Source organism: Heptranchias perlo, chromosome 11 (assembly GCF_035084215.1).
Source record: "Heptranchias perlo isolate sHepPer1 chromosome 11, sHepPer1.hap1, whole genome shotgun sequence".
Classification (NCBI taxonomy): domain Eukaryota; kingdom Metazoa; phylum Chordata; class Chondrichthyes; order Hexanchiformes; family Hexanchidae; genus Heptranchias; species Heptranchias perlo.
In genome coordinates, this window is record NC_090335.1 from 67,326,291 (window position 1) to 67,345,937 (window position 19,647).

General features: G+C 43.6%; 1 protein-coding gene across 1 annotated transcript in view; it reads right to left on the bottom strand.

Annotated features, from left to right (window-relative positions):
• Window positions 1–373: 373 nt before the first annotated feature.
• LOC137326854 (cell adhesion molecule DSCAM-like) overlaps window positions 374–19,647 on the bottom strand; it is a 449,662-nt gene continuing 430,388 nt past the window's right edge. The window contains exons 33-35 of the mRNA XM_067992234.1: window positions 13,708–13,905; window positions 11,618–11,920; window positions 374–1,327 (exon numbers count right to left, since the gene is read on the bottom strand). Of these exons, the coding sequence (XP_067848335.1) occupies window positions 987–1,327; window positions 11,618–11,920; window positions 13,708–13,905 (842 nt within the window). The 3' untranslated portion in view covers window positions 374–986. The remainder of the gene's footprint in view (window positions 1,328–11,617; window positions 11,921–13,707; window positions 13,906–19,647) is intronic.

Below are 19,647 nucleotides of genomic sequence, written 5' to 3' on the forward strand. Positions count from 1 at the left end.
GAAAAGTTCCGCATGAGGCAACTGTTAAAATTTAACATCAGAAAATACACACAAACACACTATGTAGCAAAGAATTAAAGGTCACCAAACTTTGGTTAGAACTTGAAGCCAGAACCTGTCTGACCAATGCAAGCTTCAGGAGGTAGACACACATGTAGCTGGAACATTTGTTATTATTGGGTTTTCTTTCTCTCTCGATTTTTATTTACCTAAAATAAATCTAGACCCATTTACATTTACACATAGACAGATATATATATACACACGTATGTATATATATGTATACTATATATACACACACATGTATACTATATATGTATATATACATACATATATGTATATATAATGCATATATATGGATTGTAAATCAACTCAATCAAGGAAACATAGATGCCAAGCTTTCTTGCTGATACCCAGTCTTGTGGGTTCTTAGTGTAATGTCGCTTTAAATAGAATAATTACATTTTAAAAAATATTTACTAACGTTAATCCTTACCCTAATGAACACTAGAAAAAAAATGGAATTGAAGTACTTCTAGCTAACTGTAAAATGTGTGCGCGTACTTGGCTGCACACTCTTCAATCAATCAGGGATCGCTGTTTCAACCACAAATGTAGCTTTTCTTTTTTTTTTGTGCGCGATATTTTAAACCATTGACGTCTCGTTTAAGCGGTTCGACATTTTTTGTTTCTCGCTCTTTGTTTTTTTTTTGCTGTTGTCAATGTCTTCGTATTCTGCCTCCATGCATTTCATAGGAAACGAATAAAAACACCGTGATCTGTGCATATCAGACAATCAGAGGGTTTTAAAAAAAATACACAGACATTCAATCGCTCAGACATGTCACACCCCTGGACCACCTCAAAGTCCTTGCAATATCTGATTTTTTTTATATTTTGGCAAATCTTTGATTATAAATATTGGAATCAGTAAAAAAGGTAGCTTTAAATCGAACTATTTACAGCCTTGTACAGACATGCGGTTGTTATACCAGGGTGTAGGATTTTGCGTAAGGGTTGTTCCCTTGTTTCAAGTGACCGCGATTGTCCAGTAGAGATTCCTGGGAGCTGCTCAATTTGGGAGCTTTGCCACGGTCCGCTCCCTCCCTCTGAGGTAATGTCGACGCGGTGCTTGATTGCCATTGCTGTGTGTCCCTGGTAGCTGCTTCCACTGGGATTGGCTCCATGACTTGTGTGCGTTTCATGGTGCTCCTTCTCTGTGGCTCCAGACAGGCGTGCCCTTGACCAAGGTCTCTGCTCGGACCTGCCACCCCTCTGTGAATCAGGAAGTCCACCCTTAGGTATGGCGGAAGATGCATGAGGTCACCTGTGTAGACAATCACAACTGAATCACTCCTGCACATACAAGACTGTTATAACATGAATAGCCTCTCAGTCTGTACAGAATATTTGAAAAGGATTCAGTTACTTGGTCCTATAGTTAAAATGGAAGCAGTTTCTGATTATTTTTTAACTCTGGGCAATTTTGTTTGTGCTGATTGAACTGGAACAACTAATAGACTCTAATACTTGCATTTATATACTAATAACACTGAACTCAATATCCACCCCCTCCAACACCGGCACACTATAGCTGCAGTACGCGCCATCGACAGGACGCACTGTAGCAACCCACCAAGTTATTGACAGCACCTCCCATCCCTGTAATCTCTACCACCTACAAGGACAAGAGAAGCCACTTCACGGGAACACCATCACCTCCAGGTTCCCCTCCAAATAACAAACCATCTTGACTTGGACTTACAGCACTATTCCTTCATTGTCGCTGGGTCAAAATCTTGGAATTCCCTGCCTAACACCATTGTGGGAGTACAATCAGGACTGCAGTGGTTCAAGAAGAAAGCCCACCACCACCTTTTCAGGGCAACTAGGAATGGGAAATAAATATGGCCTTGCCAGTGTTGCCCACATCCCAAGAACAAATTTTAAAAAATTATACAGTAATTTATCACAGAGAGACCAACATGGGAACCCCCCCAGAAACTTGATTATAAGAGGTTTGTGGTAGACAATGTTTGTCACGTACTGGCCTGCATAGTCATCAAAGCACCCATCTACCATGAACTTATGCTCTCCTCTTTGTTGGCACGGTCATCCTCGAGTGCGAGGGAGAAACTACTACTTGTATCCCGTAGTCAAGCATAGCTAGTTCTAGTTCCCTCACTGTTCCCTTTGACCTGAAGGTATTTGAATGATTGACAAGGGCATGTAGTTGAGTTGAAGTAAATAACACAGATTTTGAAACTCTGAAGTCTTTCCCAGTTAGTTACCAATTGAACTTAATAACAAATGCTACAAGAAGGGGATTGGTGGCTTTAGTTGAATGAAGATTCCCTGGTACATTCACCTCTTTCTTCTCTAAGTTAGCTTTGGCATCATTAGTATAGATATTCATACTAAAGGTTACCAGAGAGGGCCACAGATCAGCAACCTTATCACCCCTAATTGCACCATGTGCACTATTAAACAAGAACAATAACATTTGCTGCACTTGTAATAAGTGGGAGATGCACATCAGTTAACAGTTCCAATATTTAAACTTGGAAAATGCCTGAATAAATGATGAAGGAATGATATTAATGATGTGACACAGGAGCTGCGAGCTGTCCACAAAATATCTGAACACAATCTCCTTCATGTATTTTTCAGGATCTTTGGAGATCCCGTTCTCGTTCCCACCTCCCACTGTCCCAACATGATACTTTTTAGTGAAATGAACACAAACACTTCAGAGGCCTTCAGACCTTGACATTCAGCACAATGTCAAGTTTCCAAAAGAGTAACTGGACCAATTCTTTGCTGTCTGCCTCAGTGTTAAAGGGAAAGGTCACTCTCTAGGCAAGATCTGTTATTGGTGAGTACTCATCCATAGACCGTCTCCTTAAAAGAAATCCTCCGTTATAGAGCTCTGTCACAGAGCCCTCTGCATATCTATTTGCAGCTGAGTTTTTTTTTATTCGTTCATGGGATGTGGGCGTCTCTGGCGAGGCCAGCATTTATTGCCCATCCCTAATTGCCCTTGGGAAGGTGGTGGTGAGCCGCCTTCTTGAACCGCTGCAGTCCTTGTGGTGAAGGTTCTCCCACAGTGCTGTTAGGTAGGGAGTTCCAGGATTTTGACCCAGCGACGATGAAGGAACGGCGATATATTTCCAAGTTGGGATGGTGTGTGACTTGGAGGGGAACATGCAGGTGGTGTTGTTCCCATGTGCCTGCTACCCTTGTCCTTCTAGGTGGTAGAGGTCGCGGGTTTGGGAGGTGCTGTCAAAGAAGCCTTGGCGAGTTGCTGCAGTGCATCCTGTGGATGGTACACACTGCAGCCACAGTGCGCCGGTGGTGAAGGGAGTGAATGTTTATGGTGGTGGATGGGGTGCCAATCAAGCGGGCTGCTTTGTCCTGGATGGTGTCGAGCTTCTTGAGTGCTGTTAGAGCTGACCTCATCCAAGCAAGTGGAGAGTATTCCATCACACTCCTGACTTGTGCCTTGTAGATGATGGAAAGGCTTTGGGGAGTCAGGAGGTGAGTCACTCGTCACAGAATACCCAGCCTCTGACCCGCTCTTGTAGCCACAGTATTTATATGGCTGGTCCACTTAAGTTTCTGGTCAATGGTGACCCCCAGGATGTTGATGGTGGGGGATTCGGCGATGGTAATGCCGTTGAATGTCAAGGGGAGATGGTTAGACTCTCTCTTGTTGGAGATGGTCATTGCCTGGCACTTGTCTGGCGTGAATGTTACTTGCCACTTATGAGCCCAAGCCTGGATGTTGTCTTGCTGCATGCGGGCTCGGACTGCCTCATTATCTGAGGGGTTGTGAATGGAACTGAACACCGTGACTTGGATAGAGAGAATATACTCAAGTGACTTACAAGGGAAAAATAACACTCAATTGACACTTAAAAACACTCACACAAACCCAGACCATGATTGTTCGCTAAAGAAACCAGCAATAACTGTTTGTGGTGCTATAGAATCAAACAGCGAATGGAGTCTCCTTTCCCCATCCCACTGTGCATTCATTCCACATCCTTCTTAAAGTAGGGGACATTTTCCTTTCCTTTTCCCTGCGCCTGTGGAATCGGAAACACCCAGGTGCAGGGAAGAGAAAAATGGGGCAGTATTTTAGCAGGTTTCTGCCCAAATTATGCTGCCCCAGGAACTTCATGAAGTGCCTTCAAGTGATGCGATGGGGCTTGCGCATTTAGTGCGTTTGTATTACAATGAGGCAGGACAGGGGTCCTCTTGGTCTTCTGTTTCATTGTGCAATGACTGTCGTTATTGTGTATCCCAGTGTTGGGGTGCCTGAAGTACCTGGTACACGAATGTACCAACCCCCGCCTCCCTCCGGAGGGTCCGCAGAGATCCCGGGGGCAGACTGTGAACAGTCCAGAAGGTAAGCAAACTTTTCAAAATGTGAGAGTGCTCCCGATGCACCGCTTTGCACAGCAGGAGGAAATATTGCGAATGTGGGCACGAGTGCACGGGCGATGAACCAAATATACTGATCGCTTTGTTCGAATTCCTGATGTGAGCTCCCATCACGCGAAGCTCTGTGCTCTCTTACTTAGAAAGCAGCCTTCTGGGCTGTTTGGCCGCACTGTTTGGTCAGACGGTAATCAAAGAGCATACTTTAAGATAATCATGAAAAGAATCGAAGGGGAGGTTAGAAAAAAAAATCCTTGACGTAGAAGGTGGTTAAAATGTGCAATTTATTGCCATCAACCATTGTTGAAACAATGCATAATACTTTATTTAAAAAAAAGAGAATTAGATTGTTTATTGAAAAAGAGGACTATTAAAGATTCTATGGGGAGTGAGCGGGAGAGTGGGACTAGACTAGGTGGCTCATGGAGAGAAGCGTCCCAGCACAGATTTGTTGGGCATAAATGGCCTTTTTCTGTGCGGTGCCATTTTATGTTTCCATAATTCCTGTTGCTGGCAATGAGTCTGATCTGTGTACGGCTGGCAGAGGCAAATCAAACACCCATTGCTTTGGTTCTCTCCAGTCCTTGGAATGTCACTGCACATGTGCAAGCAGGATTAACCTGAGTGTGGTTAATGGGGTGGTGAGTTGGGACCAATCTGTATAAACATGCGGTCGTTTAATTCCCGCGGGGGTTCTCCCAAACGTCCATAAGTGTAAATGTGTTTATGCCGTTTCTCCGGGGTTTCCACAGATCTTCCGCTGAAGTTACGGTGAATGCCTCCCCCGTGCAAATTAATGGCGATGAAGTCCGACAGGAAAGCTGTAATTGAGGTTATGCTGTTTAAATACCTGCTTACATTCGGTATAATGTTCGTGCGGTTTATCAAGATACACGCGAGCCAAAGATCACCAGACATAAATAAACTACCAACTTTTACCTGGAGCATGCTTAGATTGCATTCGAAACATAGGATCAGGAGTAGGCCATTCAACCCCTCGAGCCTGTTCTGCCATTCAATTAGATCATATAGTACCTCAACCCTATTTACCCGTTTTAACTCCATATCCCTTGATACCCTTACCTAACAAAAATCTTATCGATCTCAGTCTTGAAAGCTCCAATTGTCCCCAGCATCCACAGCTTTTTGGGGGAGAGAATTCCAGATTTCCACTACCCTTTGTGTGAAAAAGTGCTTTCTGATTTCCCTCCTAAATGGCCTAACTCTAATTTTAAGATTACGCCTTCTTGTTCTTGATTTCCTCCACCAGAGGAAATAGTTTCTCTGTATCTACCCTATTGAATCCTTTTAACATTGTAAACACTTTGATCAGATCTCCCCTCAATCTTCTAAACTCAAGGGAATACAAGCCAAGATTATGCATCCGGTCCTCATTATTTAACCCTCTAAGCCTCGGTATCAATCTACGGGTTTTATATAAAACTGTGATAAAGGACCTCCCAAAGTCCAATAGGCGGCCAAGCCATTCAGACCAGAAAGATCACAATCTGATTTGAGTTAGATGATCTCAGCCAGGGTGGTAGTAGGGGTGCTGCAGTTGGCCTCATCCACCCTGGGTTTGGGAAGGGAAAGATCAGCCAGGCTTCCTGATCCTGGGGGTGAAGAAAGTTGCAGGGATGGATGGAGCGAGGCTGTAAAAGATGGATTTGTAGACGAGGATGAGGATCCTGAAATAAATCCCTGGGGGATGGAGAGTAATTGGGGATTAGCGAATCCTGAATAGGACTTGGTAAGTTTGGAGGTGGAGTTTGTGTAATGTGGGCCTCAGGAGGCTGCAAAGAGAGTGTTGAAGAAATTAAGCCTGGAGCTGACAAAGGCATGAGTAAGGGTTTGAGCAGTGTTTGGGGTGAGGTAGGGACGGAGCCGGGCAATATTGCGGAGAATGAAATAGGCAGTCTTGGTGATGAACTGCAAGTGTTTGACGCTCAGCTCAGGATCAGGCAGAACACCAACGTTACACAGTGTTGGGTTTGCCCAGAACTCACAGCCAGGGGGCTGGATGGAATCAGATTTGTGGAATCAGAGTTGTGGCAATAAGTAAACCGAATAACTTTGGTCTTACTTAGTCACCCACAATTTGATATTGAACAATGCGATAGTCATAGAATCGAGGGTGGTGTGGGAGAAACAAAGTTAGGTATTGTCAGCAAGCATGTTTATGGATGATGTTTCTGAGAGGTAACATATATATGAGGAACAGGGGGAACAAGGATGGAAGCACAATGAAGTTGACCGTGTGTGTGTGGGAGGAGTGATAAACAGACTATATTGTGGCACGTGGCAATGGAACCATCAGAGGGAGGAGAGGCGATGAAATGGGATGCAGTGGAGGAGGTGGAACAGAATAAAATTAGAATATATAGAAAAGCGCAAAACTAAATTAAAAAGACAAGGCGGAGAGAGAATAGGAGGAAAAAAGAAATTACTAGCATGCTAATGACAAACTGTGTTTTAGGTGGTTAATTTAATAGTTAAAGGCTAATATTAGTGATAAAGCTATTTCTGATGCTTATCATAATATTAATTTTTATTCCTCCTACTTCCTACTGGAGTTTAGAAGAATGAGAGGTGATCTCGTTGAAACTTATAAGATTCTGAGGTGGCTTCACAGGGTAGATGCTGAGACGCTGTTTCCCAGGCTAGAGAGTCTAGAACTAGGGGGCATAGTTTCAGGATAAGGGGTCGGCGATTTAGGACTGAGATGAGGAGGAATTTCTTCAGAGGGTTGTGAATCTTTGGAATTCTCTACCCCAGAGGGCTGTGGATGCTGAGTCGTTGAGTATACTCAAGGCTGAGATCGATAAATTTTTGGACTCTGGGAGAATCAAGGGATATGGGGATCGGGTGCGAAAATGGAGTTGAGGTCGAAGATCAGCCATGATCTTATTGAATGGTGGAGCAGGCTCGAGGAGCTGTATGGCCTACTCCTGTTCCTATTTCTTATGCTCTTATGTTCTTATGTTCCTACCATCCATTTTGGAGGTGGGAGCAGGTTTTGAAAAATTGGTCTTCATTGGCTAAAAAACAGCTTTAGATCAATTTTTCTGCCAACCGGAAGCCCAGACTTGGAAGACTGACATGGTTGTAAGCCAATCACTGGTCAAACAAGTAAACTGGACAGTGGCTGCCCGGACAACACCAGGCCGAGTAAATCCATCCCTGGCACTGTAGGGATGGATTTACTCGGCCTGGTGTGTGAGGGGTGTGTGTGTGTGTGTGTAAGAAGTGAGTGACTGCAGTAGACCTAGAATTATAGAGCCTCTGGCACATTCAGAATTTTAGAACTTTAGGGCTCTTGGGTACTCGCTGATTTATTGAGCTAATTAGCTTGATTTATATGGATTCATTTTGAGCTTTCTTTCAGAGAAAAAAAACGATAGCTGAGGGAAAAAAGGACAAAACCAAGCACGTTGTGTAACTGAAAAAGAAAGTGAGGAAGGTAATTCTGCATAATCTCCAGTCTGTGCTGTGCCATACCATCACCAGCATTGCCAGGTACCTCATTGGGCAACGACAATTGGTGAAAGTACATTCCATTCTCTAATACTCACCCCCATCTTGTTGCTTCAAGGTATGAGAGAGGAAAGACCTAACGATCCATGATTTGTGTGTCTTTGATGCACCAAAACCCTGGAATCATAGTTGGCTTCTGCATTTTACATGTATCTGCACAAACATCCTTTTCTCTTATTTTTGGTACTTAGGGGTGACTTTTATAACTTTCAAGCTAAGGATGTCAGTGCTGGGCAATGGAATGTTTTTCAACTTCTTAGATCAATGTTATTATCCAGGTCACATTTATCATGGGTTAAATGCAGAGTAAAGATTTACTTTGCCCCAATAATGTGTCTTAAACCCATCCTCAGAACATCACCAATGCGATATTTTCCATTTACCATACCAAAAAGAATAAAACAAATAAAGATTTGCATTTAAATGGACCCTTTCATGACCTCAGGACGTTCCAAAGCCCTCTACAGCCAATGAAGTACTTTTGAAGTGTAGTCACTGATGTAATGTAGGAAACGTGGCAGCCAATGTGCGCACAGCAAGGTCCCACAAACAGCAATGTGATAATGACCAGATCATCTGTTTAATGATGTTGGCTGAGGGATAAATATTAGCAGGACGCCTGGAGAACTCTCCTGCTCTTCTTTGAAATAGTGCCGTGGGATCTTTTACATTCACCTGAAAGGGCAGACAGGGCCTCAGTTTAACATCTCATCCAAAAGACAGCACTTCTGACAGTGTTGCACTCCCTCAGTACTGCACTGGAGTGTCAGCCTAAATTTTGTGCTCGAGTCTCTGGAGTGGGACTTGAACCTTCTGACTCAGAGGCAAGAGTGCTACTAACTGAGTCATGGCTGAAACCTTGTGCCTCTTGTCATCGTTGTGCCTCTCAATGTGAGACTGCTCATTAAGTGCTGAGTTTTGGGCTGCTTCATGCTACCATTTGATGGTCTCGTGAAACTAATCTCATGTAGAACTTTTTACAGTAAGTAAAGAGAGACTTTGGTCCCATTAGCCTCGACTAGATCTGAACCCAATTCTCAGAGGTGAGAGGTCAGTGTACTCAATCATCTCAAACCGTGGCCCTTTTAAGTCAGGGTGATTGAAATGCAAAAATTCCAAGGTTTGGTGGCAATGAAATACAGCGCTAATGCTTTTAGGATAAAGTTATTTTTATTTGGGTTCTGAAGTGGGAATTGGAAGTGCTCCTTCGTGTTTTCCTAAAACTATAATGTGTTTGTGAACACCTAAGGTTAGCACTAAAGGGTTAACTGGACTCAGAATTAGAGACACGGAGAAAATAAACATTTGAAGGAAGAGAACTCAGGTTCCCGAAGAGATGAGTGGTAGGTGCATTAGCAGACACTGATAAATGTCTTCTCCCTCTATTGGACAAATGTTTAAATTCCAACAAACAAACTTTACTAGAAAAGCAAATAATCCTATCAAATTCTGCCAGGTCTTTAGTTCCACTACAAACTCTGTCGTGCCTGACTTATCCCTCTCAAAATGGCTGATAGATGATTTGCAGTTGCCTCAGGTGGGCTAGACCCTGGACATGTGGAATAAGTTAGTAGATAAGGCCATTGAAATGGATAGTATCAATAGGTTTGAGAAACAATTAGATGAAATGCTGGAGGGAAAGAAAGAGGTAGATTTATATAACATCTTATCACGTCTCAGAAAGGTCTCAAAATGCTTCTCACAATGAACTATTGTGAAGTGTAGTGACTGTTTTTATATAAGCAAATATAGTAGTTATTTTGCATACAAACAACAGTGAGATGAAAGACCAACAAATGTGTTTTTGGTTATCCCTTTGTTGGCCAGAACAAAGGGATAACTCTCAGTTCTTTTTCAAATAATATTATGGAATTTTCACATTCCTCAGAATCACCAGTACAGGAACAAGCAGCACTTTGATTTAACCAAAGAATGGCACCTCCAACAATGCAGCACTCCTTTAGTACTGCACTGGAGTGTCAATCCAGATTAATTGCTCAGGTCCTACAATTTACTGATTAAGTGACAAAAGCACTACTCAACAGAGCTAGAGTAGGAATTGAGGGATTACAGTGAAAATGGATCTTGGGCAATAATGAACCTCACGGGTTCCTAAAAAATATTATGCTCATTTGTAAGTGCACGCTATGGGAGCTGGCTTGACAACAACACTGCACTGGAATGGAGTATATTATCCACAGCGCTGGTTTAACGTCTCACCCGAAAGATGGCACTTCCGACAGTGCAGCGCTCCCTCAGTACTGCCACAAAGTGTCCTTGGTTAGAAGCGAAAATATGCATGTTCTGCACTATGAAATTTCTCTTCCATTAAGGTTCAAGAATTCCTACACTGAATTCGCCCCAAAATTGAAATACTTCCTGGAATATTTTCTAAATAGAAAAAAACAGATGCGACTGAACAATGGGGGGTTTTGATAGAGTAGCTATGGAGAAATTGTTTCCACTGATAGGAGGGTCAGTAACCAGAGATAATTGGCAAAAAAGCCGGGGCGGGGGGGGGCGGGGTCGATGAGAAATATTTTTACTCAGCGAGTTAGGAACATAGGAACATAGAGTTGTTATGATTTGGAATGCTTTGCTTGAAAAGGAGGTGGAAGCAGATTCAATAGTAACTTTCAAAAGGGAGTGGGACTAGTGGGTAGCTCTTTCAGAGAGCTGGCACAGGCACGATGGACTGAATGGCCTCCTTCTGTGCTGTATGATTCTAGATACAGTGTGCATTTTAGGTATTCAGCACACGGCGCTGGATGTGAGTATGATTAGGGCTGAAAATAACTCAAACAGAATCGAAGACTAAAAAATTCTGGGGTGGAAGTAGTCCTGAATGGGTTAAGTATGTGAGATTAATAGTAGATACAGAATATCTAGAGACTTGCTCACTAATGACACCTTTGTGCCCAGCCATTCCCACCCCCCAGGAGACATTGATCCACAGACAGAGCTATCATTAGTTTCACAGCGGAGGACAAGAATGCCTGAGGTGGGTGTTGTATTATCAGGCTCTGCTGTTTGACTGAGTTTAACAACATTAATATGACAATAGCAGAAAAATGCTTGAGTAAAAACAAACTACTTTTTACCCCTTCGCTGATAACAAGTGGTGTTGCCCAGAAACAGTATAAAAAATGAGACCTTGGTTTAACCGAGTAGCCACCTGCTAAATATTTAACACCCGTTGAGCTTATTGATTCCTTCATTTGCTCAATGTTTACAGATGGAAAAATTCCATTCATTCGGTCTCCATTCTGGCTGTATTGAGGTAGATAGCAATATTCAAGGGATGAGCATTCAAATAAATGATCATTTGAAGGGTGAAAAATTCAAATCCGAAGTCTAAAGTTAATAAACCCAGTTACTGAGCAGGGAAAATTCTCTATTTGCTTCTAGAGGCTCAAACGCATCATTGCACACCACTAGTTCACTGGGGATCAGGCCCACATTCAGCACTACACCACGAGAGATCAGGCATACGCCCATCAATAAAGCACTAGGTTTGGATTTGGCAGTGAATTCAAGGTCTAAACCTTGAACTGAGGGTCAGCTGTCTTCCTCGAACCTTTCTCGTACATTGGCAGACAGCCAGATATTTCAGGCACTTTACCAAGACAGTCTGACATACCTGGTCGATGTGCTTTTGGGACTGCCATGTTTGCGGTCCTCCCTGCATCCTGAGGTTTTGGTGGTGATGCGGTAAATCTGCAGATGCCCGATTCTGAGGGCGTGCTGGACGTCAGGCTATCTGTGTACTCATTGGTCCCGGCTGTTAGCTGCTCTGAAGATGTATCCGATATGAAGCATTCTGTGATTGTAAACTTGGCGTGCCGCAACTGCTCCTCCATCTTGGCATGTTCATAAGCGCGTGCCAGCTCCTCGTATGTGGAGGACGCACTCTCCGTGGAGACCATGCTGCTGCGTGCTCTGTCTAACAGAAGAGGACACATCTCATTAGAAAATCAAACTCCAAGTGTTCATATTTCCACTTTCTATCTCATTGTGCTTTACCCTAAAGGCCTTATCTCATAGGGCAAAGGACAAAAGAAAGCAAGTTAAGCTTAACCTTTATAAATCGCTTGTTAGGTCTCAGCTGGAGTACTCTGTCCAATTCCGGGCACCACGCTTTATGTCAAGGCCTTGGAGAGGGTGCAGAGGAGATTTATTAGAAGGGAATTCAATTATGTGGAGAGACTAGAGAAACTGGGATTGTTCTCTTTAAAGCAGGGAAGGTTAAGGGGAAATTTAATAGAGGTGTTCAAAATAACAAATGGTTTTGATAGAGTAAATAAGGAGAAACTGTTTCCATTGGCAAAAGGGTCGGTAACCAGAGGACACAGATTTAAGATAATTGGCAAAAGAACCAGAGGGGAGATCAGAATTTTTTTTTTTATGCAGCGAGTTGTTATGATCTGGAATGCACTGCCTGAAAGGGTGGTGGAAGCAGATTCAATAAGGAATTGGATAAATACTTGAAGGGGAAAAATCTGTAGGGCTATGGGAAAGAGCAGGGGAGTGGGACTAATTGATTGCTCTTTTAAAGAGCCAGCACAGGCACGATGGGTCGAATGGCCTCCTGTGTTGTATGATTCTATGAAGGCATGATGTTTAAAAGTTAGGGTTTTCTTTCAGGTGATTAAAGGTTATTGGGGCCAACTTTGACGTCAGCCCAGCGCCCCCCAGTAAATCGGGCAATGCGATGTTTGCACGTGCCACACAAAACCTGTGCTGAACTCACTTCTAGGTTCAACACACTAGCATGGAATGGGTGAGTAGCAGATGCGATTAATGCCTGCTTTTCAAAGGAAGAAAGATTTGCATTTATATAGCACCTGTCACGTCCTCAGGACATTTCAAAGCCCTTTACAACCAATGAAGTATTTTTGAAGTGGAGTCACTGTTGTAATGTAGGAAACGTGGCAGCCAACTTGTACACAGCAAGGTCCCACAAACAGCAATGTGATAATGACCGGATAATCTGTTTTAGTGATGTTGGTTGAGGGATAAATATTGGCCAAGACACCGGGGAGAACTCCACAGCTCTTCTTCAAAATGCTGCCATGAGATCTTTTCCGTCCACCTGAGAGGGCAGACGGTTTAACGTTTCATCTGAAAGACGGCACCTCCGACAGTGCAGCACTCCCTCAGTACTGCACTGGAGTGTGAACCTAGATTTTTGTGCTCAAGTCTGTGGAGTGGGGCTTGAACCTATTACAATTTCAAAAGTACTTCACTGGCTGTGAAGCACTTTGGGACATCCTGAGATCGTGAAAGATGCTATATAAGTGGAAGTCTTTCTTTTTCTTATATAGGTGTGACATTATAGTGATGTTCTCAGCAAACTGTAACGAAGGTAATAATAAAACCTAACTGCAGCTGCTGCTGATTCTTGGCCTGTACAGCAGCAGGGGGTAGGTTCCCGAATGCATTTTAAAGTAAAATGACCTGAGTAAAAAAAAAATTGCACCATTGCTAATGCATGAGAGGGAGTTTATCTGCATGTAAAGGACAGTCAGTCATATATTACCCATTCTTTTGCTTTTCATTCCTTATTTATCTTTTCTATGTGTGAAGAAAGTCATGTAACCCCCCCACCCTCATGCCCACGCTCTGTGTATCAAAAAGATATTGTACTGAATAACGTCCAGTGTTCTACCAAATAACGATATGCTTGGTCTCATTCGAGTTAAATGCTCCTGTGTAACAGTATGGCAATACCTGTGTCCTGTGATGGACTGACGCTGTAGCTGTCGCTCTCCTTATCTACAGATCCCGCTACATGTGGTGTCGGCATTCTCCAGTCAGTAGTCAGTGTGTGAGCAGACACGGCCGGGTGGGGTCTATTCAGCGTCCACTGGCTGGAGTACCTGTTGCGAGCTGACGGCACCCCCTTCACATTCCTGCGGGCAGTGGGATCTATGGATCACAAAATACAGAAATTGAGTTTGCCGTTGACCACCAGATGCTCAATGTCATGAGCATAATGACTGACGGTATATCAAGGATCGCGAATAGTCTGACATCCATATTTCTCAATACTAATAGTACAGATTCGATGGACTTGCACCTTATCATTATACCAGATCTGAGCAGTTATAACTATCGGGAAAGACTTAACAGGCAGGGGCTCCTTTCTCTAGAAAAGGCTTAGCAGTGATCTAAAGAAGGGGTTTGATAGGGTAGACGTAGAGAAGATGTTTCCACTGTGGGGGGAGTCCAAAACTAGGGGCCATAAATATGATAGTCACCAATAAATCCAGTAGGGAATTCTGGAGAAACATCTTTACCCAGAGGGTGGTTACTTGCTACCTCTGGGAGTGGTTGAGGCGAATAACGTAGATGCATTTGGGGGAAGCTAGATAAGTACATGAGGGAGAAAGGAATAGAAGGATAGGCTGGTAGGGTTAGATGAAGTAGGATGGGAGGAGGCTCGTGTGAAGCATTAAAACACCAGTATAGACCAGTTGGGCCAAATGGCCTGTTTCTGTGCTGTAAATTTTACGCCAGACTCATCAACGCCAGTCTCCTTGGCTGTATGAGCCTCTATTGAAGAGACTTTATACAGCCTTGTGCATACCTGGCCCAATTCAACCACTCAATCAGCACAAACATAGACCCTGAAATGACACAGTGGAATACTTGCTGAACCTTTACTGAGTTTAATAGTAACCTACAGCACAATTTCAAACCCATCGTACTGTGGTGTCACGTGTTAGGTCACGAAGAATACACACAGTCAGGATGATAACAATGCACTTTTTAACTTAAATAATAAGTATCATTGAGTAAGTGATTTTTTTTTTAAAGGTTGCACAGATGCACATTTGGGATCTGGAGTACCCAAAGAGTATACAGATGCTGGCTCTGGTTTTACAGTGGCTGCTGGCGTGTTGACAAATTAATGCAAAACCACAGCTTGCAGAGAGAAGCACTGCCAGGAGTTTGGAATGGCACCAGCTACACTAGCAGACATTCGTAGAAACAGTTTTATGAAGGTATTGGTGCAATATTGTTCACAACAGTGCAGTTTAATCGGTTACGAGTAAGTGATCTCCTGGGGATATGAAGAAGTGTTGCATAAATTAAAGCAGAACTCAATTCCAAAAGCATAATTTGACAGTAGATATTCTTCACTGAAGACATACAGGATTGTATATAAGTATAAGTAACTAAGTATATTTTAAACACTTACCTTGTTGGTTGCGGCCCACAGCGGTCTCTTTCAGGACCATCAGTTAGGCTGCATGTAGACCTGGTTTTCCTGAATGTAGACGGCCCGGAGCCGGCTGTGTTCAGGACAACCTAATATTGCAGTGGGAGCCTCATACAGGCTTTAGGCCGCTTATTTGAATATGCAAAGTTGCTAACGCCTGTTTCAGGTGTGGGCTCTGGACGGTGATTTTTTTGCCGACGCCAATATGGCGGGCGGTGCACTTCCTGCTCGAAATGAGCGTGCACTTCCTGCCTACCATATTGGAGGCTTAGAAAGCCATTTATCACCCAAAAAACAGGCGCTAAACACGGTCGAATTTCTAGGCCAAACTGTTATTCAGTTTTTGTCTGGTGTGCTTGTGTAATTTATGACCTTAATTTCAGAGGAAATTGCTGTAATTGTTAATGCACATTTTTATTACCATTTCACAACTTATTTTCTTTGCGCTACTCATAAAAATTTCACAAAAGTGTCTCGATTATTTTCCGTAGCAGTCTGAATTATTTACATCTAATTAAACTGCAATGATTATAATTTTAAATCATGCAGGCATTCCCCCCAGCAAGGAACTGCAGTGACAGGCCTCTTAATATAGGGCTGCCCTGACAGTGGAAAGTAAAATTAAAATACTTTAAAAATTGGTACTTTTCTCTGTTCTACTACAAATCACTTGTTCAAAAGCTTTCGATTTCATGACTGCTGAACTAGGCTGGTTGTCGCAAAGAGCTCAGTCATGTTGTGCTTATTAAAATTCCTCTTACAGCGGTGAATGACAAGGACAATGTCGGGACTTGGAGCTTTAAGGAACGAAGAGAGTCTTGCAGAACTGAACTGGTTTTCTTTGGAGAGAGGCTGACGGGAGGGGAACGTAATTCAGGTCTTCATCTGTGCCTCTCATCACTTTGATGTAGTTGTGAAATGGTTATTTGACTATTACTGTGAGCACAGAATGGGGAGATACATTGTTAAAATGAATAGGCCTCAAACTGACATTTTCCTCCCACAGACTTCCAGTAAAATCAGTTGGTGTGTGTATATACACACATATATATGTATGTATACACATATATTTAAAATTATATATTTGAGGTTGTTCTCCTTGAAGCAGAGAAGGTTAAGAGGAGATTTGGTAGATCTGTTCAAAATTATGAACGGTTTTGATAGAGTAAATAAGGAGAAACTGTTTCCAGTGGCAGATGGGTCAGTAACCAGAGGGCACTGATTTAAGGTGATTGGCAAAAGAACACAAGGTGACATGAACATAGGAACATAGGAACAGGAGCAGGCCATTTAGCCCCTCGAGCCCGCTCCGCCATTTGATAAGACCATGGCTGATCTGTGATGAGGAAACATTTTTTTATACAGCGAGTTGTTATGATCTGGAATGCGCTGCCTGAAAGGGCGGTGGAAGCAGATTCAATAGTAACTTTCAAAAGGGAATTGGATAAATACTTGAAGAGAAAAAATTTACAGGGCTATGGGGAAAGAGTAGGGGAATGGGACTAATTGGATCGCTCTACCAAAGACCCGGCACAGGCTTGATGGGCCGAATGGCCTCCTTCTGTACTGTATCTTACTATGATACTACGATATATACGCACTCAGCAGATCAGGCAACATCTGAGGAGAAACAGAAGTCAACCAGTCTACATTTTAGGTCTTAAGACCTTTCCTCAGGACTGGACGATATCGCAGGTGAACTGCATTTAAAATGGAACAAAATGAGGGGGAAGAGGAATTAAACATACACACAGGAAAAGAAATAGAATGATCAGTGAAGTGTTTGATTGGAGTACAGGAGATGGTTAAATCCCCCACCATCAACATCCTGGGGGTCACCATTGACCAGAAACTTAACTGGACCAGCCATATAAATACTGTGGCTACAAGAGCAGGTCAGAGGCTGGGTATTCTGCAGCGAGTGACTCACCTCCTGACTCCCCAAAGCCTTTCCACCATCTACAAGGCACAAGTCAGGAATGTGATGGAATACTCTCCACTTGCCTGGATGAGTGCAGCTCCAACAACACTGAAGAAGCTCGACACCATCCAAGATAAAGCAGCCCGCTTGATTGGCACCCCATCCACCACCTTAAACATTCACTCCCTTCACCACCGGCGCACTGTGGCTGCAGTGTGTACCATCCACAGGATGCACTGCAGCAACTCGCCAAGGCTTCTTCGACAGCACCTCTGAAACCCGCGACCTCTACCACCTAGAAGGACAAGGATAGCAGGCACATGGGAACAACACCACCTGCACGTTCCCCTCCAAGTCACACACCATCCCGACTTGGAAATATATCGCCGTTCCTTCATCGTCGCTGGGTCAAAATCCTGGAACTCCCTTCCTAACAGCACTGTGGGAGAACCGTCACCACACGGACTGCAGCGGTTCAAGAAGGCGGCTCACCACCACCTTCTCAAGGGCAATTAGGGATGGGCAATAAATGCTGGCCTCGCCAGCGACACCCACATCCCATGAACGAATAAAAAAAATGGCAGAAGTGATATTAGTAGGAGAAGAAATGAGGCATAATGAGAGAAATCAAAGACTTTGCAAGACACAAAGTGTATGAATAGCTAAAAGGGGATAGATGGAAAGGGAAGCATCAATAAACGGCAAGGTGGAGCAGGCTGCAGTGGCTCAGGAGCTTGGTAGAAGAAAAAAAAAGCAGGTCAACACCAAGAGTGCAGATCACCCCGCCAGTAACGTTCCGACAGAAGGGTCCCCACACCATGGGTTGGTTTTGAGGATCAGGAAGTATTTATGCAGCGCACACCTTCATGAGATGAAATGGTTGGGCTGGAATCCACGATAGGGTGGCTTGTACTTGGTCAATGGAAGGAGTGGGCGTACTTCTTGTTCCATATGTTCCATGTTTTCTTTCATTGGCCACTGGCTTCAGTACTCTTGGTCAAGGGAGGTGGAAAGAAAATCAGCCAGGGTTCCCACTTCTAATTGTTATCCAGTGACCCCTGCTGGAACGGGCATGTAATGATACTGGGGCTAAACGGGTTAAATTATGAGGACAGGCTGCATAGACGAGGCTTGTAGTCCTTTGACTATAAAAGATTGAGGGGTGATCTAATTGAGGTGTTAAAGATGATTAAGGGATTTGGTGGGGTAGATAGGGAGAAACTATTTCCTCTGTTGGGAGAGTCCAGGACATGGGGACATAACCTTAAAAATAGAGCTGGGCTGTTCAGGGGTGATGTCAGGAAGCACTTCTTCACACAAAGGGTAGTGGAAATCTGGAACTCTCTCCCCCAAAAAGCTGTTGAGGCTGGGGGTCAATTGAAAATTTCAAAATTGAGATTGCTAGATTTTTGTTGGGTAAGGGTATCAAGGGATATGGAACCAAAGCGGGTAAGTGGAGTTGATGTACAGATCAGCCATGATCTAATTTAATGTTAGAACAGGCTCGAGGGGCTAAATGGCCTGCTCCTGTTCTTATGATTTGGGGTGAGGGCAGGCGCTCATGCACTACTCTGACTCTCCCTATGACTAAAGAGACTGTTGGCGCTCACTATCTGCGCTCAAGCCCGAAGAATGCCCACTTGGGCGTGGCACTGGATGGTGGCTGGCACACGTCCGACCATCACTTGGTCGGACATTCCAGTTTTCCTCCCTCTTCTCCAAAAGGGGCTACCTCCAGCCGGAGGTAGCCCCTTTTGGAGAAGAGGGAGGAAAACTGGAATGGGATTTTAAAAAAAAATCCTATGTGTTCTACTATTCACTAACAATCTTGCAGCATCAGAATGCGGTGTCAATTATTCACTGAAAATTGATGCAGTCCTCTCTCTCTCTCTCTCTCTCTCCCTCACCCCCCTGGGGCATAGAGAATGAATTAAGAACTGCAATGTTCTGCCATTGATCTCGGAGGTACCTTCAGCACTACAAAGTGTAAGGATCAGAGCATTTGTCTTGTGAGTTGTAAACGTGGGTAGAAATCGTGATGAATTCTCTTCCTGATTCCTGAGGATGCTGCAACCCCATCAATCCTGAACTCATCGTTCTCTGTGGAAGCATCCCATTAATCGTTAGTGGGTGGGGAGAAGAACATGTTGCTACACGTACACTTCTTATAGAACTGGTTTTACCATTCGGTGACTGCCGGGCTTTTCACAAAACATACCTATTCTTAGAAAATGGGAGAACGCATGTTTTTCCCTGTAATGAAATTGCATGTTTTCAACACCTTGTGTGCCTGAGCTTTCGTTAGCGGGTCATTAATTGCTGAAGAGAAGAGTGAAGAGGAAAATGGTTACATGAACCGATCAAACACAAGCCTCCAATTTACGTATCATAGCGTTTGTGACGATTGTTTGATATTCGTTCATCTAGTTCTTCATACACAAAGTCTGGCTGTTAGAAACCTATATCAGGTGAGTTTGGTCAGCTAGTTTCTACTGGGGCTGAGCTCAAAACTGCCCCAAGTCAA